At 44.7% G+C, this 22,151-nt stretch overlaps 1 protein-coding gene across 1 annotated transcript in view; it reads right to left on the bottom strand.

Moving 5' to 3' along the window:
- Sirt1 (sirtuin 1) overlaps positions 1-14,011 on the bottom strand; it is a 29,824-nt gene extending 15,813 nt beyond the window's left edge. Inside the window, exons 1-4 of the mRNA XM_042696400.1 lie at positions 13,567-14,011; positions 10,284-10,400; positions 7,833-8,074; positions 4,130-4,282 (exon numbers count right to left, since the gene is read on the bottom strand). Coding sequence (XP_042552334.1) covers positions 4,130-4,282; positions 7,833-8,074; positions 10,284-10,400; positions 13,567-13,960 — 906 coding nt within the window. The 5' untranslated portion in view covers positions 13,961-14,011. The remainder of the gene's footprint in view (positions 1-4,129; positions 4,283-7,832; positions 8,075-10,283; positions 10,401-13,566) is intronic.
- Between the last annotated feature and the right edge of the window lie 8,140 nt (positions 14,012-22,151).

Here is a 22,151-nt window from a genome sequence, read left to right as displayed (position 1 = left end):
ATCAGTATGGAAAAGCACTCAAAGTGACAAAAAAAAAAAAAGGAAGAAAGAAAGAAAGAAAAAAAAAACCCAATGGTGAAAAACAAGCTAGGTGCTGGTGGCTCACGCCTGTAATCCTAGCTACTCAGGAGGCTGGGATAGAATCGCAGTGTGAAGCCAGCCTCGCCAAGGAAGTCTGTTGCTACTCTTATCTCCGCTAAACCACCAAATCTGAAGTGTAGCTGTAGCTCAAGTGGTAGAGTGGTAGCCTTGAGCGAAAAAGCTCAGGGACAGCTAGCTCTCAGGCCCAGAATCAAGTCCTAGGACCAGCACAAAAGAAACAAGCAAAAAAGGTGAAAAACAAGACAAGCAATTCAAAAGATAAACATATAGTTTAAAAAATACACACACACACACAAAAACAGCCCCGAGTGCTAGTAGCTCATAGAGGCTGAGATGCAGAGGATCAAGATTCAAAGCCAGCCCAAAGAAAAATCCTCAGTAATCCCATCTCCCCCCAAAAAACAGAAAAAAAAAAAAAAAATGAGCTGGAGGAGTGCCAGCTCAGTAAATTAGACAAGTGAGCCCTGCATTCAAACCTGGTAACATCCAAAAACAAAAATGCAGTCCTCTACTCCAGTTAAAGCAGAATACTGGGCCAAGCATTGTGGCTCACACCTATAATCCCAACTACTCAGAGGAGTCAAGAGAATGGGAGCATTGGTGTTTGAGGACAACCCAGGAAAAAGTTGGTGAAATGCCATCTCAAACAAGCCCTAGTTAGGCACTGTCCCCCAGCTACACAGGGAACCTAAGTGGGAAGATCATAAATAGGAGGATCCTGGTCTAGATCAGCCTAGGCATAAATACAAGACCCTATCTACAAAGTAGCAAAAATGATTCAAGTAGTAGAGCATCTACCTAGCAAATGTGAGACCTTCACCTCAACCCCAAGTGTTTGCCATAAATAAACAAATAAATACCACAACACCTGGGGCTGGTAACAGATGGTCTAGCTCAACGGTAGAACATATGCAGAGTTGAGTTCAATACCAAGAATACACACACATCCACCTAGCATACACACATACATGCATGACAGCTAGAACGTTAATTTTTTTGCCTGTTACATTGATAATTTCAAAATTACCAAACAACCATAGTTTAAAAAAAAGATTTGGCTACAACTATTTAACAATGGTTAGTCCTATTAAGTGCCATTATGAAACTACTTCCAAGAGTATTAAAGTGGGGGAAAAATAAGCTAAAGCTAGGGAACAAAGTGTTTGGCACTGCTGGTAATCATTTTTGGTTTTTGGTGGTTTTTGGTGTGTGTGTGTGAAGTGTGCAAAGAAGGGTCTTGCTGTGTGGCTGGAGTGAGTCTTTGCAGGCATCATCCCACTACTGAACAATATAGAACTTTTGACCAGCTCTGTTTTGGGCTAGTTTACCCTTCCTTAGGCAATCTGGTGGTCCTCGGCTCCTTGGAAGTCATCAAGTTTGTGCCAAACTCAGTCAGGACACCTGACTGGTATAGCACACTCAAGCCTAGAATTCTTGCACTCAAGCAATCTTACCATCTCAGCCTCCTAAACAGCTGGGATTATAGACATGTGCCCAAGGGTAATCATTTTTTAGAGTACTAAAAGTTATACTGAGCTACTATAAAGTAGTATGTTATTATATAACAGTAACTAAAGGCTTTTAGGCAGGTCCCAAAGTGATAAGTACAAATTATCTTTTCACATTAAGTGAACTTAAAAAACAAGCAAAAACTAATTTATATAAACAAAATTAGAAGTTGTACTTCATACATATTTTCAATTTTGTAGACAAGTGATTAATCTATTTTTCCTCCTAAGCATTATAAAATCTATTTTTAGTGCTTAAAGTGATTACAACACATTGCCAGTTTTAGCTACTGTCTTGATTTCTGTTTAAAATTCCTAAGACTTGCCTTTGTCGGTATAACTGTAATTATATCGATAGGTTTTTACACATCAAAGTTAATATAGCCAGGTACCTGTGGCTCATGCCTGTAATCCTAACTACTCAGGAGGCTGATTTCTGAGGATCATGGTTCAAAGCCAACTAGGGTAGGAAAGTCCATGAGACTCTTGAGTTTTAGCTCAAGTGGTAGAAAAAGCTCAGGGATGCTGGGTGCTGGTGGCTCATGCCTATAATCCTAGCTACTAGGAGGCTGAGCTCTGAGGATTGTGGTTCAAAGCCAGTCTGGACAGGAAAAATCCATGAAACTCTAGCCTCCAATTAATCACCAGAAAACTAGAAGCAGTGGCTAAAAATGGTAGAGCACTAGCCTTGAGCAAAAAGCGATTAGGCCCAGAGTTCAAGCCCCACAACCACCAAAAACTAAATAAATAAAAATAAATAACAAAAAGCTCAGGGACAGAGGCTGGGAAGGTGGCTCAGTGGTAGAGTGCTTGCCTTGCATGCATGAGGCCCTGGGTTGGATTCCTCAGCACCACATAAACAGAAAAAGCCGGAAGTGGCGCTGTGTTTCAAGTGGTAGAGCGCTGGCTTTGAGCTGAAGAGCTCAAAGAGCTGAGGGACAGCGCCCAGTCCCAGAGTTCAGGTCCACAACCGGCAAAAAAAAAAAAAAAAAAAAAATCAGGGACAGTGCCCAATCCCTGAGCTCAAGCCCCAGGACTGGCACGGCACACACACACAAAAAAAGGTAATATAAGCTGATAAATTTATATTGGATAAATTTATAATCTTTCTCATTTTGTTATTTTCTATTCTCAGTTGCCACATTTTTTTTTCCTCTTGTTTTGTTTTTACAGGTACTGGGGATTGAATTCTGCTAGATACGCACTATACTGCTTGAGCCATGCCTCCAAACCCTTTTTTGTTCTAGTTATTATTGTCAGTCCTGGGGCTTGATCTCAGGGCCTGGGCACTGCCCCTGAGCTGCTTCTTTCTGCTTAAGGATAGCACTCTACCACAGTGCCACTTCTGGCTTTTTCTGTTCATGTGTTATTGAGTAATCAAACCCAGGGCTTCAAGCATGCTAGGAAAGCACTCTACCACTAAGCCACATCCCCAGCCCATGTTCTAGTTATTTTTCAGCCTGTAAAATTCAGGTTTATGGGGGCTGGAGGTACATATAGCTCAAGTGGCAGGAGCTCCAGCTTAGCAAACTGAGGACCCAAGCTGAAACCAAGTTCAGGTTCATCAATATTATTCCTATATTCATTAACAGTTCTAGTACAAAAGGTTTTCTCAAACCTTTCCACAAGACTAAAGAAATAAAAAAATCCAAGTTTTCTAATGACTAAAATCTTTAGGATACAATAGATATATGTAAGCTATGCTTGTAATTTTAAATTCTCTATTAACCACATATTAAAAGTGAACATTTCAAGCATTTAATCCAAAATAAAATGCCTTTTTTTTTTTTGAAGCAGGGTCTCACTATGAAACCCAAGCTGGACTCATTCTCCTGTCTGCTTCCTATGTACTAAGATTACATGTGTGTGCAAACACATCTGGCGCTTGAAGGTATTATTTCTGTAAATAATGAATAATCACTTGTTAGTAGTTAATAAATAAAATCAGCAAAATGTTTAATTTTTTTGCTGTAGTATGGTCCCTAAAACTCTAGTGTTATTCACATCAACACACATCAAATACAGCTACATGCTGCTGAACAGTACAGTTCTAGAGAATGAGGTTAAACTGTGCAATCTGTTGACAAAAATCCAAGCTAAGAATCTTCTTCGCCCCTAATTACAAATGAGTTTTTAGTCACATTATCATGTTAAAGTTTGCCTACTACAAAGTATACCAAATTAGGTCTGACTTAGAAAAAAATAATTCATGGTCTATGTATCTTAAAAACAAAAACAAAATCCAACTCTTTGAAAATAAAATCTAAAATGAAGAAAGATTCTGATGATTGGTGAGTGATCATACACCACATTAGCAGCACTCCATTTACCAGGCAATAAAATAGAGTTGGGGATGTTGTTCAGTTGATAAAAGCACATACCAAACATGCAGAAGGTTCTAGATTCTATCACTAGCACCACAAAAAAAAAAAAAAAAAACTCACACACACACACAAAAAAAATCTATACATTAACAAAGTACTTTTTCATAAATCAAGCAACTAGAAAATTAGTGGTACCTTCGCAAACTTGAAGAATGGTCTTGGATCTTTTCTGAAATAATCAATATCAAACATAGATTGAGGATCTGGAAGATCTGGGAAGTCTACTGCAAGGCGAGCATAAATACCATCTCTTGATCTGAAGTCAGGTATTCCACATGAAACAGATACCTGAAAATATGCGTGACATACAACTTTTACTCCTACCTGAGTAATAATGAGCTCCCTTACTACACCATTTAGGGAAGAAATAGTTTTATTTTTAAACTTCCTTAGGGGAATGGAACTACTATAGAAGTAACAAACAGAAGTAACAAAGCCAAATAAGTATCTCTAACCTATCACATAATCTATTTTTAATGGATGTAAGGAAGTTGGGCTAATTTGAAACCTAACACTTAACTAACAAAAATGACCACAATGTAATTGAAAACAAAATTAAATCAATTCAACCAATTTATTTTACGTTAGAAATCAAGCAAGAATTTTTATTACAAATGATTTCCAAAGAAATAAGTTTGTGGACTGGGAAAGTGGCTTAGTGGTAAGAGGGCTTGTCTAGAAAATGCGAAGCCCGCCGGGCACTGGTGGCTCACGCCTGTAATCCTAGCTACTCAGGAGGCTGAGATCTGAGGATCACGGTTCAAAGCCAGCCCGGGCAGGAGAGACTGTGAGACTCCTATCTCCAATAAACCACCAGAAAACCGGAAGTGGCGCTGTAGCTCAAGTGGTAGAGCACTCGCCTTGAGCTGAAGAGCTGAGGGACAGCGCCCAGGCCCAGAGTTCAAGCCCCACGACCGACAAAAAAAGAAAAAGAAAATGCGAAGCCCTGGGTTCCATTCCTCAATGCCATATACACAGAAAAGGCCGGAAGTGGCACTGTGAGCTCAAGTGGTAGAGCGCTAGACTTGAGCAAAAGAAGCTTAGGAACCAGAGCCCAGGACCAGCCAAAAAAAATAAATGAATAAAAATACTAAGCTTGTATATTCTCTTTTTTTGGTGGCACTAGAGTTTGACCTCAGGGCCTTGCTCTTGCTAGGCAGATGCTCTACCACTTGAGCCTTACCCTCAGTCTTGTATTTTTTTTAAATACTTCATCATAGATGGCCATGGTGCCAAACCTCTAATCCAAGCCCTTAAGATATGAGGAAGTGTCGCTATGGCTCAAGTGGCAGAGTGCTAGCCTTGAGCTCAGAGAGGCTCAGGGACTGTGCCCAGGCTGAGTTCAAGCCCCACAACTGACAGAAAAATAAAACAGCCAGAAGGATCAGGAGTTTAACATCAGCCTGGGGTACATAACAACACCCTAAAAATAGTTATGTGTGTGTTTGTAAGGTAGGGATGCCCGTAGTGCCAGCAACTCAGGAGGATGAGACAGGTGGATTTCCCGAGCCCTGAAGGTTGAGGCCAACTAGGGAAACAGTTTCAAAAAAAACAACGCTGAACACTGGTGGTTCATGCTTGCAGTCCTACTCAGGAGGCTGAAATCTAAGGATCACAGTTCAAAATCAGCCCATGCAGACAAATTCATAAGACTTTTTTTGGGGGGTGGGGGGGGTCAGTCATGGGGCTTGAACTCTGGGCTTGGGCACTGTCCCTCAGCATTTCAGCTCAAGGCGAGTGCTCTACCACTTGAGCCACAGCGCCACTTCCGTTTTTCTTGTGGTTTATTGGAGATAGAAGTCTTGCGGTCTTTCCTGCCCCTGCTGGCTTTGAACCACGATCCTCAGATCTCAGCGTCCTGGGTAGCTAGGATTACAGGCATGAGCTACCAGCGCCCAGAAATAAGAGCTGTGACTCAATTCATAAGAGCACCAGCCTTGAGAGAAAAAACTAAGGAGCAGCACTAGGCCTTAAGTTCAAGCCCCAGTGCCAACTTAAGTCAATAATGAAGTAAGCAAGTAAGCTAGGCACGGTGGTACACACCAATTATTTCCAGCACTTGAGAGGAAGAAGCAGGGTTCTAAGTTCTAGACCAGCTAGGGTATATTTTTGTGCGTGTGGATGTGTATGACTATCACAAAAAAAATGACATAAAACCATAAGAAAATACAAATTGCAATGCACAGTATTTCAATTTTTTAAAAGTAGATTTTAGATACTTTTTCTACTAACAAATCCTGACATTTCAAGTAGGGAATTGAGAAGTTATTATTTGTTTCATGCCAATTCCAGGGCTTGATTTCAGGGCCTTGAACTCTCAGTTTTTTTAGTTCATGGCTGGGACTCTACCACTTGAGCCACACCTCCAGTCTGGCATTCTAGTTAGTTCAAGATAAAGTCACAAATTTAACAGAGTTGGTGCCACCTTGACCTCAGTGTAAATCAAACTAATATCACATCTGTGAGCAAAATCTATACTGAGGCTGCAGGTGCATCAAACACCAAGCTTATGCTTATTTAGCATACTTATTAGGTTCTGGATCTGATCCTCAGCACCAAAAAAGAAAACAAAACTTTCTTGATGATTATTTAATACTTTTTTTTTTTTTTTTGTCAGTCATGGGGCTTAAACTCTGGGCCTGGGCACTGTCCCTCAACTCTTCAGCTCAAGGCAAACGCTCTACCACTTGAGCCACAGCATCACTTTTGGCCTTTTTGTGCTTATGTGGTGCTGAGGAATCGAACCCAGGCCCTCATGCATGCAAGGCAAGCACTCTCCCACTGAGCTACCTTCCCAGCCTATTTAATACTCTTTTAAAACTAAATAGTAGAAAGCAGGACTGAATATTACTCCAATTGCTCTAGTTGCTAATGTTTTACACACTCAACACACAATATCAATAGCCTAAGATGAGTCAAAAAATGTCAATTTTTTGTCAATGTCCTATTACTTCCCAACACTAACTTCTTATCATCAGGTAAGCTCTTTGATTATCAATTAGGTTTTCTCAATGAAAATTGACCAAATACCAACAGCTCCACCAGACTCTGACATACCTTAACACACAAGCAGAATGTAGGTAAAAATTCTGCCTTAACCTCACTTACCTACTGTGCTAGGAGCAGATAAGAGGTGTAGAGGTGTAGGGGTGTGTGTGTGTGTGTGTGTGTGTGTGTGTGTGTGTGTGTGTGTGTGTGTGTGTGTGTGTGTGTGTGTGTGTGTGTGTGTGTGTGTGTGTGTGTGTGTGTGTGTGTGTGTGTGTGTGTGTGTGTGTGTGTGTGTTGGTTAATTGGAGACAAGTTTTTCAAATGTATCTGTCTAGGATACCTTCAAACCTCCATCCATGGAATTCAGTCTCCTGAGCAACTAGGCTTATAATTGGTAGGTGTGAGCTACTGGCACCTGGCCAAAAGTATGTATTTTTTAAGGCTATTGGAGTTTTTCTAAAATCTGAACCATTTAGCAATACTGTTACCCTTAGTGTGGGGCCATTTCACCCATTATCACCAAGGATTACTTTTTTTTTTTTTTGGGGGGGGGGTCCGGTCGTGGGGCCTGAACTCTGGGCCTGGGCGCTGTCCCTCAGCTCTTCAGCTCAAGGCTAGCACTCTACCACTTGAGCCACAGCGCCACTTCCGGCTTTTTTCTTTTTGCTTATGTGGTGCTGAGGAATCGAACCCAGGGCCTCCGGCATGCAAGGCAAGCCCTCTACCACTGAGCCACCTTCCCAGCCCCAAGGATTACTTTTCTACAGCAGAAAAAGAAGAAAATGGAAAAAGAGTAAGAAAATCTATACACCACTTCTCCCTTTGCTAGTGTTTTCTACATCTTACATACCCCAGCTCCAGTTAGAACAATTATTTTTTTGCACTCTTGGAGTAATTTCACAGCATCTTCAATTGTATTAATATCTTTTCTTTTTTTTCTTTTTGGTGGTTCTGAAAGGATATTAATTACAATCTGCCACAGTGTCATATCATCCAATTCAGGTGGAGGAATTGTGTCTGGCAGTAAATCTTTAAGAATTGTTCGAGGATCTGTGCCAATCATGAGATGTTGCTGAACAAAAGTATATGGACCTATATTAAGAGAAAAAGACTTAGGTAAGTTTTCTTCTAAGTAATCAGAAAAATCGCATTTATTTTCTGAAGTAATGAGTCAGCTATCTATAAGGTTTTATGCAAAGTAAGAAAATGCAACTTTAAAGGCACTTCACTCTCAGTATACCCTTCACAGTTAATGCTATATCCCAAAGTTACAGAGATCTAATCAATACTTGAAGGGACTCCTTATGCTTTAAACAGTCAAAATAAAGGGATGTGAAGGGAATATCTCAGTGGTAAAACACATGCTTAACATTCATAAGCCCAGGGTTTAAACCTCTGCACCTCCCCACCACCAAAAGAAAAAAGTGCAGCTAATTACCAATGTAAGTTTTTGTGGTTAAAATCAAGAATTACAGAACATAGTAACAAGTTATTTTTTAACGGTTCAGTAAACTATGGAAAACATTTTAAAAGTCCTGAAATTCCATGTTAAATAACATGAGAGACTGGTTAAATAACATCAGGGAGACAGAAGAGACAAGAAAAATATTCATAAGTAAATCTTTTCTATTTTTTCAGCAATAACCTTCAGTTTCATGATACAAACAATGCTGTCTCAAGCATTAATAATTCTTTGCCTTGAGGCTGCTTAGATCAGCTATCTAACTTGAAAAAATTAAAAATGTATGTTATTATGTTTAAATGGCTAATCCATTTGGAAAAGTAAGAACACAGGAAAAAAAATATCACTATCAATATAGTTATATCACAGAACTAGGATATAGCTCATTGGTAGAACATTGCGTACCTAGAATATACGAAGCCCTGAGGCTTGATCTCTTGGTATAAAACTCTGATAATGTAGGTCCATGTGTATAATTCAAAGATAGAGTATTGCCTAGAATGTGTGAAGCCCCGAGTTTGATCCCCAACAAATATAAAAAAAATGATAATGTACTCTATTTCAAAATTCTTTACCAAGGGGCTGTGGTTAGTATCAGAAAGGTCCAGGGTTTGATACACAACACCAAAAGGAAAGAAAAAAACCTTTCCCAACTCATTCATGTATGTAATACTGAGCAAACTACATGTGAGGCATCTTACTTTGACAATGTAAAACAGAAATAGTATATGACCACATTAAATACAACTGAAAAAAAGACTGTTAAGTGTCAGATATTAAGAAAAAGGGTCCGGCACCAGTGGCTCATGCCTGTAATCCTAGCTACTCAGGAGGCTGAGATCTGAGGATCATGGTTCAAAGCCAGCCTGGGCAGGAAAGTCCCTTGAGACTCTTATCTCCAATAAAACACCAGAAAACCAGAAGTGGCTCTGTGGGTCTAGTGGTAGAGTACTTGCCTTGAGCTGAAGAGCTCAGGGACAGTGCCCAGGCCCAGAGTTCAAGCCCCATGACTGACCAAAAAAAAAAAAAGGGTGGGGGTGGGGATGTCAAGCCAAAAGATAGTGGCTTTTAATCCTTGTAATTATACTTGTAATCCTGATAATCAGGAAGCTGAGACCAAGCAAGTTTGCCGAGATAGCATGGGCAGAAAATTCTGCAAAACTCCATTTCCAATTAATCACCAAGTGCTCAACTGGAAATGAAGCTTAAAAAATGAGGCAAAAAAGTCAAGCAAGCTTGAGGCCTGGATTTCAAGTCCCAGTGCTAGCTAAAAATAATTAAAAAAAAAAAAAAAAAAAAGATGTCAAATGAAGGGAGAAGACATTCTAGCTAGAGAACTGGAGGAAGAACTTTCTGAGGTGTACCTGGCTATTCTTTTTTTTTTTGGTCGTGGGGCCTGAACTCGGGCCTGGGTGCTGTCCCTCAGCTCTTCAGCTCAAGGCTAGCGCTCTACCACTTGAGCCACAGCGCCACTTCCGGCTTTTTTCTTTTTGCTTATGTGGTGCTGAAGAATCAAACCCAGGGCCTCATGCATGCAAGGCAAGCGCTCTACCACTGAGCCACCTTCCCAACCCCTACCTGGCTATTCTTTATGGTCTGACCTGTTAAAAACAAAAATAGAACTGGGAACAGTGGTAAAGCCTGCCTAGCATATGCAAGGTCATATATTCAATCCCAAGCCCTGAATACCACCCCCCTCCAAAAAAAAAAAAAAATACCACCATAAAACCACCACACATAGCTAAAAACCTAAACCCAGGCTAAAAGAACAGAAAAAAATTAAAGTTGGTACAAAAGAAAAAGGCATTCATTCCAAAGCTGCACAACTCTTAGCCATACCTATCCGTGGCCTTGGGGTCCAGTCACTGGAGCTGGCATGTGAAGCTCTGTCATCCTCATCACTTTCACAAGAATGAAAACCATTAGTGATAATTTCATCACTGAACAGAAGGTTATCTGCAAAAGAGATCAAAAGTAACTCAGGGCTGCTGAAACATTTGCATCTAAAATGAAAACCTATAATGGTACAAAGCAACCATTTTCACTGACTAAAGGAGTTAACTTTCAGCTGGGGACTGGTGGCTCACGCCTTAATTCTAGCTACTCTGGAGGCTGGGATCTGAGGATCATGGTTCAAAGCCAGCCCAGACAGGAAAGGCCGTGAGACTCATCTCCAATTAACCACCACAAAACCAGAAGAGGTGCTGTGGCTCAAATGGTAGAGCCCTCACCTTGTGCTGAGAGAGCTCGGCCCCATAACCGATGAAATTTTTAAAAAGTTAACATTCATATTGCATATGTAGAGAATGCATACACAGTGAATGCACCATTCACCAGAGCAGTTCTGTCATCTACAGGGATTCTGCACAGAATCTGAATTTCAGTAAATCAAAAGCTATAAAGGTTAGGTCCTGGCTCAAGCAATAGATTGCCTGTTTAGCAAGCACAAGGCTCAGAGTTCAAATCCTAGTACCTCCAAAAATTAATAATAATTTATAAATCTTTAAAACAGTTACTCAGGGAGGTGAGATAGGAAGATCACAGTTCCAAGCCAGCCTGGGCATGAAAGCTCAAGAGACTCTATCTCCAGTTAACCACCAGAAGGCCAAAGTGGAACTGTGGCTCAAGTGGTAGATCGCTTGCTTTGAGCTAAAGAGCTCAGGGACAGCGCGCCCAGGCCAGCGTTCAAGCCCCACGACTGACCAAAAAACCAAAAGAGGGGCTGGGAAGGTGGCTCAGTGGTATAACTCTTGCCTTGCACGCATGAGTCCCTGGGTTGATTCCTCAGCACCACATAAACAAAAAGGAAAAAGCCGGAAGTGGTGCTGTGGCTCAATTGGTAGAGCGCTAGCCTTGAGCTGAAGAGCTGAGGGACAGCGCCCAAGCCCAGAGTTCAGGCCCCATGACCGGACCCAAAACACAACAAAACAAAACAAACCAGGCGGGCACCGGTGGCTCATGCCTGTAATCCTAGCTACTCAGGAGGCTGAGATCTGAGCATCATGGTTCAAAGCCAGCCCGGGCAGGAAAGTCCATGAGACTCTTATCTCCAATAAACCACTAGAAAACTGGAAGTGGCGCTGTGGCTCAAGCAGTAGAGTGCTCGCCTTGAGCTGAAGAGCACAGGGACAGCGCCCAAGCCCAGAGTTCAAGCCCCACAACCGACAAAAAAAAAAAAAGGAAGGAAGGAAGGAAAGAAAAGAAAGGAAGGAAGGGAGGGAGAGAGAGAGAGAAAGAAAACGAAAAACAAACCACTAAAAACAAACCACTAAAACAAGATGGGCAGTAGTGGCTCACACTTGTAATCAAAGCTACTCCCCAGACAGACTGGGAGAATCCTGGTTATAGGCCAACCTGAGTAAAATGTTCATGAGACACCACCTTAAACATATAAATCAGGAATGGTGGAGAAGGACTGTAATTACAGGTACAGGGAGGCATAAGAGGATGCTGGTTAGAGGCCAATGTTAGGCAATAACAAAAGATCTGTCCAAAAAAAGGATATGGTTGTGGCAACCAGAAGATCCTGAATTTAAATCCCACTAACAAAAAAAAAAAAGTAAAGATGACAGAGAAGGTTGCTGCAAGTGGTAGAGCACTACCTGTGAGCAGAAAAAAGGAGAATTCGAGACCCTGACTTGAAACACACACTCAAAAGATAAAAATAAGGGGCTGGGAAGGTGGCTCAGTGGTAGAGCGCTTGCCTTGCATGCATGAGGCCCTGGGTTCGATTCCTCAGCACCACATAAGCGGAAAGAAAAAAGCCTGTGAGACTCTTATCTCCAATAAACCACTAGAAAACTGGAAGTGGCACTGTGGCTCAAGCAGTAGAGTGCTCGCCTTGAGCTGAAGAGCTGAGGGACAGTACCCAGGCCAAAAATAAATAAATAAAGAGCCAGCATTCAGGAGGCAAAAGCAGGACAGTGAACAACTCACGGCTAACCTGGCCTATGTAGGAAGCTCCAAGCTAATATGGACTATGAAAACTAGCCCCCCAAAACTGGAAAGCAACTTTTTTTTTTTTTGTCTATCATGGGGCTTGAACTCTGGGCTTGGGCGCTGTCCTTGCTCTCTTCAGCTCAAGGCGCCCGCTCTACCGTTTGAGCCACAGCGCCACTTCCAGTTTTCTAGTGGTTTATTGGAGATAAGAGTCTCATGGACTTTCCTGCCTGGGCTGGCTTTGAACCACGATCCTCAGATCTCAGTCTCCTGAGTAGCTAGGATTACAGGCATGAGCCATTGGTGCCCGGCATGGAAAGCAACTTTTAAAAAGTCAAAACAGAGAGGCGGTTTGGGCTCAGTGGTCAAGAGCTTGTGAGGCTTGCCAAGCTCTAGATTGGGTCCCCAGCACCTCAGGGGAGGGGAATGTAGCAGTCAAGACCAAAAGTGTCAATGAGCTAAAAGAACTGAGGGACAGCGCCCAGGCCCAGAGTTCAGGCCCCACGATCGGACTCCCCCCCCCCAAAAAAAAAGTAGTCCTAACTAAAGTTCTGAAACTTTCCAGTTGACACCCAATGTTAACTGTATCACAGAAAAGTAGAAGTTGCGTGGGTTTTTTTTTAATTTGAAGGCAATGCCTATTATTATTAAGTTGGGTATTCTAATATATATATATAAACTTAAGAGTTTTAAGAAAACATGACTCACCAAAAAGGAAGAGGAGAAGAGAGAGGAAGAAGAGGAGGAGGAGGAAGAAATTGCACAGGTGTCAGTTTGCAAAATGTAGTTACAAAAGGTCGATCAATGCGACGGCCAAAAGTTTCAGGCTTAAAGGTTGGGGGGGGGGGGGAGGCCGAATTCTGTTTAAAAGAAATCTTAAGAAGTCTTAAAGCAAAGCACTACAAGATGAGGAGGAGGAGGCGGCGGCGGCAGAGGGGGAGGAGAGGGAGGGAGAGGAGGGGGGGAGGAAGGGAGGGAAAACTTCAAGACGACGGCGAGAGCTCCCGAGACTGCGCACAGCGCCGGGCGGCCGAGGCGCGCGGCGGGGCCGAGGGCCGCGCGGAGCCCGTGCGGAGCCCGTCCCGCCGCCGGGTCCCCGCACACACTCCTCTGCCCTGGGAGGGGCCCCGCACCGGGAAGGGAGGCTAGCCCGCGCAGTGCCGGCCGCCCGCGCCCCGCGCACCTCGGTACTGCAGCGCCTCCGCGGCCGCCTCTTCCTCCTCGTCGCCCTCGTCGTCGTCGTCGTCGTCGTCGAAGTCCTCGGCCGGCGGCGGCTCCCGGGCTAGGCCTTGCAGGCCCGGCCCATTGTCTCCTTCTCCGGCCGCGGCCGTCGCCGGGGCCTCCCGCTCCCCTCCCGCCGCCGCCGCCGCCTCCGCCGCCAGGCCGTCCCCGGCCGCCGCTGCCTCCCGCTCCGGGGCCGCCCCACCGGGCTCGCCCGGGCTCCGCCCGAGGCCGGGGCTGTCCCTGCGCGGCCTCTTGCGGAGCGGCTCCCCGGCGGGCGGCGACGCGGCCTCCCTCTCGGCCGCCACGGAGGGGGAGCCGCCGGGCTGAAGGGCGAGCGCCGCCTCGTCCGCCATCTTCCAACTGCCTCTCTGGCCCGCCCGCCTCGCCTCCTCCGCTCCCGCTCGACGCGAGGCACTGGCGCCCCCGCGGCTCCGGCTGCGGGAGATTTAAACCCCGTCACGTGACCCGCCCCCCACGCCGCCGCCGCCGCCGCCGCCGCCCACGCGGGCCGGACCACAACACGGCGGGTCACGTGGCGAGGCGGGCGCGCGGGCGGGCGGAAGCGCGCCCCACCCCCGCGGCGACCCGCGCGGCGGCGGCGTCGTCGTGCCGCCGGGCTCGCCGCTCGCCGCCGCGGCGTCGCCTCCCCCGCCGCGCGCCCAGCTCCTTCCCGGCGCGGGCTTGCACACCTCGGCATTCAGACTGGGGGGCGCGGGGCGGGGAGTTGGTTCCTGAGGGCCGAGGAAGGGGTGCGCCTGGCCGGCGACGCCGGTTACGGCGCGGAAGGACCGGGAGGAGGAGGAGGAGGCGAAGGGCCCCGCGCTCCGCGGCCTCCCCGCCCCGGCGACAGCTCCTCCGGCGGCGCCTGCCTCCCCCAGCCCGCGCTCGTCCTTCCCGCCATCACCTGCAAAGCGCTCCGTGTGAACTGTCAAACCCGGGCCGGGAGGTGCGCGCACGCGCACGCGCGCGCCCAGGCCTTTGGCCTAGGGGTTGGCCTCCTAGGTCTGCTTTTTTGGTTTTGGTGGGGGCACTGGGCTTGAACTCAGGGCCTGGGCGCGCTGTCCCTAAGCAGTCTGGGGCTCAAGGCTACCTCTACCACTTGAGCCACGGCTCCACTTCCAGTTTTTTGCTGGTTCGATGGAGATAAAGAATCTCACGGGCTTTCCTTGCCCAGGCAGCCTTTGGACAGTGATCCTCATAACTCGACCTTCTGAGTAGCTAGGATTGATTTACAGGCATGAGCCACACCAGCGCCTGCAAAGACCTGCTTTCTGGCCTCAAGTGTGGGTTGATTCCCACCACTGGGACCCAGTTCTCTCACGTGTAGAATTAGTATATTGGGTTATGTGAGGCAGCCAGGGTCGCTGAGAGAGAACACACATCTGGGCTGGGTTCAAATTTGGCTCTATCCTTTGTCACCTGACCAAGTGACAACCTTCTTTTTTTGGGGGGGGGAGCCTAATTTTTCTCATCTCTAAAATAATACATGGAGGACTGGGTTATTGTGAAAATTGAGACAGCCAAATTTAAAAAAAAAAATCAGAGGTGAGCCCCGTGCTGGCAGTTCACGCCTGTAATCCTAGCTACTCAGGAGGCTGAGATCTGAGGATCGAGGTTCAAAAGCAGCCCAGGCAAGAAAAGTCCGTGAGATCTTATCTCCAATAAACCAGAAAACAGGAAAGTGGCACTGTGGCTCAAGTGGTAGAGTGCTAGCCTAGAGCTGAAGATCTGAGGGACAGTGCCTAGACCCAGAGTTCAAGCCCCATGACCAAAAAAAAGTCAGAGGTTGAAGTCATTCACTTTACATTTACCCTGAAATTCTGGGCCTCTGTCATAGCACATGAAGTCTTAATTAAGGACCCATATTATATGAGAGCTCCAGAGCTTGGATTTGGTATGGCACCTTCCTGGAGTGTAGCATTTCTATTCACTTACAGAATTCTTCCAAGTTTATCATACACCACCCTCTAAACTTAACAGAGGTCCTGGTTGTATCCCCAGCTGTCTACCTGTGTTAGCTTAGGCAGTCTAGTTCATGTTTCTCCATCTCTAAAAATAAAATTAGAATGCTAGAAATTGTCTCTTAAGTTCCATCTACATCCAAGTTGTTGTATCTCAAAATAAATAGAGTCAGGCACTGGTGGCTTATGCCTATAATTCCTACCTACTCAGGAGGCTAAGATCTGAGGATCACAGTTTGAAGCCAGCCCAGGTGGGAAAGTCCATGACACCCTGACCACCACTTAAAAACAAACAAAAAACACTACCAAAAGAGCTGGAAGTAGAGCTGTACCTGTGGTGGAGCACTAGCTTGAACACAAAAGCTCAAGGACAGTGCCCAAGACCCAGAGTTCTAGCCCCAGGACCAGCACCCTAATTTCTCTCCCCCCCAAATGACACTTTACCCCTTTATCTGGTCAATGTTTGTTGCTAAAAGTATCTTTTATGTCAAAATTGTAAAGTCCTCATTAAAGTTACTCTTCAACATGATCTCCTCTAAATAATCAATGACCAACCCCATTGCCCTTCCTTGCTGCTTGCACATGCCTGGCTACAGAGCCATCTCACTTCTTCCTGACCTATTTGGCCCTGTTCTCTATTTTGTCTATTTTACAAAATTTTTTCATAAATGGCTTCTCACATAGGTGGACTGTTTGAGAGTCTGTGTACCATTAAGACAGAAACAACATTCCTAGTTTTCTTGGGGGGAAAAATTAAGTTTCTGAGCTATGAACATCCTATTATTTATTCACCTATATTTGTTGTATAGTAACATCACAAGTTTATGAATTAAGAGAAGTGCTGTGGCCAATATGATTCTTCCCTTGCAGAAAGGTTAGAAATGGAATATGTGTGCAGGTAAAATAAATGAGAGACGAGTTGCATTAAAAACCACAATAAGGGGCTGGGAAGGTGGCTCAGTGGTAGAGGGCTTGCCTTGCATGCCTGAGGCCCTGGGTTCGATTCCTCAGCACCACATAAGTAAAAAGAAGCTGGAAGTGGTGCTGTGACTCAAGTGGTAGAGCGCTAGCCTTGAGCTGAAGAGCTGAGGGACAGCGCCCAGGCCTAGAGTTCAGGCCCCACGACCGGACCCCCCCCCAAAAAAAAAACAAAAATACACCACAGTAACAAAAAGCTCTTACTTGTCCAGGCTCAGTGGCTCAAGATTGTAATCCTAGATACCTAGAAGGTGATGAGAACACAGTTTGAGGGAAAATTCTGCAAAAACAAAAAAAAACTTCACCAATGGCTGAGCACACTCACCCACACTTGTCATCCATTGTGCGCATCTGTCATCCCAGCAGGAAAGAGAGGTACAAATAGGAGCTCCGTCCAGACCTTCATGGACATGAAAAGACCCTATCTTGAAAGTAACCAACATCTCCCTCATGCCTGTAATAATAGCTACTCAGGAGACTGAGATCTGAGGATCACTGAAGCCACCTGGGCAGGAATGTTTGTGAGACTCTTTGTGTGTGTGTGTGTGTGTGTGTGTGTATTGGTCTTTGGGCCTGAACTCTGGGCCTAGGCAGTGTCCCTCAACTCTTCAGCTAAAGGCTTACGCTCTATTGCTTGAGCCACAGTGACAGTTCCAGCTTTTTCTGCTTATGTAGTGCTGAGGAATTGAATCCAGGGCCTCATGCATGCAAGGCAAACACTCTACCACTGAGCCACCTTCCCAGCCCCTGTGAGACTCATCAACAGCTTGAAATAAAGCTGTGGCGAAAATGGTAGAACACCAGCCCTTAGTTAAAAAGCTAAGGGACAGCACCTGGGCCCTGAGTTCAAGCTCCACTACTGACAAACACCCTGAAAGAAAAAGAAAGAAAGGGGGTGGGGGAAGGATGGAGGAGGAAAAGGGAGGGGAAGGGCCCCCCAAAACCCTCAAGAAGTAGGGTGCCTGCTTAGGTTGAAATTGGGGGTGTAGCTCAGTGGGATTGTGCTTGCCTTGTATCTGCAAAATCCTGGGTTGATCCCTAGCATCACACACACACACACACATGCGCACACACACACCCTAGTTACATTCACAAACTTATCTGATGCAGTATTTTCATGGTTTAAGGTGTGTTATTTTCTCATTTTGATTAGGTTATAAGATAGGTAGACTTCTCTACAGAGCTTAGTCTTCTGTAACTTATCAAACATCATTTGACAGTTATGTAGGGATTCTAAACTATATAGCAAACAGACTGGTAATGCAGCCTGCTTTTCACCAGTGTTTAAAAGACAGTGATGCCAGATACCAATGGCTCATTGTCATAATCCTAGTACTCAGGAGGATGAGATCTGAGGATTATAGTTCCAGCCAACCAGGCAGGAAAGTCTATAAATCTCATATCTCCCCTGTTAAGCACCAAAAAAAAAAAAAAAAGCCCGACCACCAAAAAAAAAAAAAAAAGCCCGACATGGAGTGGTAGAGTGCTAGCCTTAAGCAAGAAATCTCAGGGACAGAGCCCAGGCCCTGAGTACAAGTCCCAGGATTATTGTGCATGCACGTGTGCATGCATGTTAACACACACACACACACACACTCTGTGTTAGTGTACACTTTGATAACTACTTTAAAACATTTTTTAAGAGACCAAGATCATGACTCAAGTGATAGAACACTTGTCTTGCAACACAAGTCACTGAGTTCAAACCCTAGTGCCACTAATCAACCAACAAACAACATTTTAGAAGCTGCCTTTAATTCTAGCTATTCAGGAACCTGAGATCCAGAGGATCAAAACTCAAAGCTAGCCCATGCAGAAAGATCTAAGAGACTTTATCTCCAAAATAACTAGCAAAAAGCCAGAGAGGAGATGTGGCTCATGGAATTCAGTGACAACCAAGTAACTGAACAATTGTGCTGCCTTTAATTCCAATCCCAACTCCAGTTGGGAAACACAATCCTAATTAACCAGCAAAAAGCCACACTGGACATGTAGTCAGATAGTAGAGTACCTGCTGTGAGCAGAAAAAGCCAAGTCAGAGCATGAGGATCTGAGTTCAAGCTCTGGTACCAGAAAGCAGTCAGTTAGGTAAATGTTTATGTGTTGTTTTTGAACTGCATTTTTTTTCTTTTCTTTTTTGGTATTGAGGATTTAACCCAGGATATTACTTGCGAAGCAAGCTCTTTGTCATTGGGCTACAACATCCCAGCCCTGTGTATGACTTTGAGCCAATGTAAAAAACCTTTGAACATTTCAATATAACACCATCATGTTCCAGTTAAAAGAATCTGCTCAGTCGGGCGCCTGTGGCTCATGCCTGTAATCCTAGCTACTTAGGAGGCTGAGATCTGAGGATTGAGGTTCAAAGCCAGCCTGGGCAGGAAAGCCCATGAACCTCATCTCCAATTAATCACCAGAAAAACAGAAGTGGCACTGTGGCTCAAGTGGTAGAGGGCTAACCTTGAGCTGAAAAGGTGAGGGACAGCACCCAGGCCCAGAGTTCAGACCCCACACTGACTGACCAAAAAAAAAAGAAAAAAAAAAAGAATCTGCTTGCTCTATGTACTGTTCCAGCTATTTAGTTGTTTTTCCAGACAAAGGCATATTTTGGGACTTAGTTTTGTCACTAAAGAATTTTCAAACTGAAATTCACAGCAGAATTCACACAAAGCTTTTCGGCATTTCTTACTGAAGTGCTTTGCCTCTTCAAACTTTCCTTTGTGAACAGAGTATCTTGCACACCCACCTGGGGGTAGAAGAAGGGAGGCGGCCCAGCAAGAACCACCACGCTAACTTCACGAAGTCCTGTCCCTAGTGCTCTCCATCTATACTCAATGGCTCATTCTAAACAGAATTGTGTCTGAGAGGCAGAGGTTTTAAAGAGGATTGTGGCATCATGAACACTAAAGGGGCCATTTCCAATTGTTATTTGTTTTGGTAGCACTTGGGACATGGTCACACTGAAGCCATCTTTGGGATGGAGGTGGGCCTGACTTTTCTTTGGACGGGGGACAAGTGCTGTTGTGAGCAGAGCAGGGGAAGGCTAGCTGAGTCACACTGTGCAAGGGCACAGAAGGAAACTGAAGGTATGGAAGAATTTCTTGAAATTCTGTCCACCTACACATCTCCTGGAAGTCTTCCATTCTCCATTTGAAGATGTTGGCCTAAAATATGCATTCTTCCAGCTCAATGACACATCTTGTTATCTTTATTCCATTCACACCAGACATGGTAGATAATAGACTAAGTAGATACTGTTCTTCTGATAGGCACAGGGAGACTGCCAGAAATCAGGTCCTTCTACCTGAGCCACATGTCCAATGTGGCTTTTTACTGGTTAATTGGGATAGAGTTTCACAAACTTCTGTTTTTGTTTTTTTTTGGGGGGGGGGATCCAGTCATGGGGCCTGAACTCTGGGCCTGCACGCTGTCCCTCAGCTCTTCAGCTCAAGGCTAGCGCTCTACCACTTGAGCCACAGCGCCACTTCCGGCTTTTTTTTTTCTTTTTGCCTATGTGGTGCTGAGGAATCGAACCCAGGGCCTCAGGCATGCAAGGCAAGCCTCTACCACTGAGCCAACTTCCCAGCCCTCACAAACTTCTTTGGCCAGGCTGAATTTGAACTTTGATTCTCAGATTTCACCCTCTTGGGGTTTACAGGTGTGAGCCACTGATACCTGCATTACTTTTCTTCCTGCCTTCTCTCCCTCTTTTTCCTCCATCTCTTCCTCCCATCCTCCCTTCTTCCTTCTTTTCCTTCTTGCTTTTCCATTCCCTTCTCTTTGCCTTCCATCAGCTCCACTTTTTTTTTTAACTTGCTAATTCTCCATTGTATTTATTTACTTCAGAAAGGCAGATTGTCAGGCTGGAGCATCTGCCTAGGAAGCAGAAGTTCTGAGTTCAAACTTCAGCTGGCAAAAAAAAAAAAGAAAGAAAGAAGAAGGAAAGGAGGGAGGGAGAGGAGGAGGAAAATGAGGGAGGGAGGTTAGAGATGTTGGAATGAGAAAATGAAATGTTCTCCTGTAAAAACAAAATCTCTAAATTAAACGTTAAACATAATTTGCTTGAAACACATAAAAGTTCTATTTCTTTGGGATGTGTACTAGGAAGCAAGAAGGAACATGTTCCTTAGGTTAAGGAAGAAAAATAGTATCGTGTACAGAAACCCTGGACATAGGCCTATTCATTTTAAACAAAGGTCTCGAAGATCTCATAGTTCAAACTTCACATTTTTCAAGATTATTTTGGACAAAGAATTGTGGCAAAGTGATTACTGTTCAGCAGCTAAAGTAGCACCCATATCAGCAAGGATTCTAGTTTGCATTGTTTTTTAAAAAATGTATTAGTTCAGCCAGGTGCCAGTGGTTCATGCCTCTAATCCTAGCTACTCAGGAGACTGAGATCTGAGGATCATGGTTCAAAGCCAGCCCGGGCAGGAAAGTCCCCTTGAGACTCTTACCTCCAGTTAACCACCAGAAGAACTGGAAGTGGCACTGTGGCTCAAGTGGTAGAGCCTTGAACTGAAGAGCTGAGGGACAGTGCCCAGGTCCAGAGTTTGAGCCTCATGACCGACAAAAAACAAAAAATGTATTAATTGTACAAGGGAAGGTTCCCCCCATATATTCCTCCTCAGGAGTTTGAATTCCCTGCGCTCTTTTGCTCAAGGCTAGTGCTTTACTACTTTGAGTCACAATGCCACTTCTGGTTTTCTGGTGGTTAATTGGAGACAAGAGTCTCACTAGACTTGCCTGCCTGGGCTGGCTGTTTTTTGTTTTTTTTTTTTTTTTTTGGTTGGTTGTGGGGCTGAACTTTGGGCCTGGGCGCTGTCCTTCAGCTCTTCAGCTCAAGGCTAGCACCCTGCCACTTGAGCCACAATGCTACTTCCGGACTTTTCTGCTTATGTGGTGCTGAGGAATCAAACCCAGTGCCTCATGTATGTGAGGCAAGCACTCTACCACTGAGCCACCTTCTCAGCGCTGGGCTGGCTTTGAACTATGATCCTCAGATCTCAGCCTCCTGAGTAGCTAGGATTACAGGTGTGAGCCACCAGTGCTTGGTTTACAAGGGAGATTTTATTGTGACTTTTCCACGTATGTATACAATGTATCTGATCAGCTTCATCTGCTCTATGATTCTCTCCTCCTTGCCTTATTAAAACAATTTCAACAGGTTACATTGTTTTATGTTCATAAAGGACTTCCAACTTAAATAATATAATTATTTTTTTCTTTTCCTTTTTTTTTTTTTTTTTGGGTCCGGTCCTGGGGCCTGAACTCTGGGCCTGGGCGCTGTCCCTCAGCTCTTCAGCTCAAGGCTAGCACTTACTGCTTGAGCCACAGTGCCACTTCCGGCTTTTTTCTTTTTTGCTTATGTGGTGCTGAGGAATCAAACTGCAAGGCAAGCGCTCTACCACTAAGCCACCTTCCCAGCCCCATTCTTTTCTTTTCTTTTTTTCTTTTTTTTTTGTTGTTGGTCTTAGGGCTAAAATTTAGGGCCTCCATTTCTGGGTTTTGATGGTTAATTGGAGATTTAACACCCATCCCCACCCCCACTGTCAAACCTAGGTTATCATATTTCTGCCCCTGGAGTACCTGTTATTACAGGGTA

Source organism: Dipodomys spectabilis, unplaced genomic scaffold, assembly GCF_019054845.1.
Source record: "Dipodomys spectabilis isolate Male_0828 unplaced genomic scaffold, ASM1905484v1 ptg000207l, whole genome shotgun sequence".
In the NCBI taxonomy this organism is placed as follows: Eukaryota; Metazoa; Chordata; class Mammalia; order Rodentia; family Heteromyidae; genus Dipodomys; species Dipodomys spectabilis.
The sequence above is the reverse complement of the archived record's forward strand: the minus strand, read 5'-3'. Positions and strand labels throughout refer to the sequence as shown.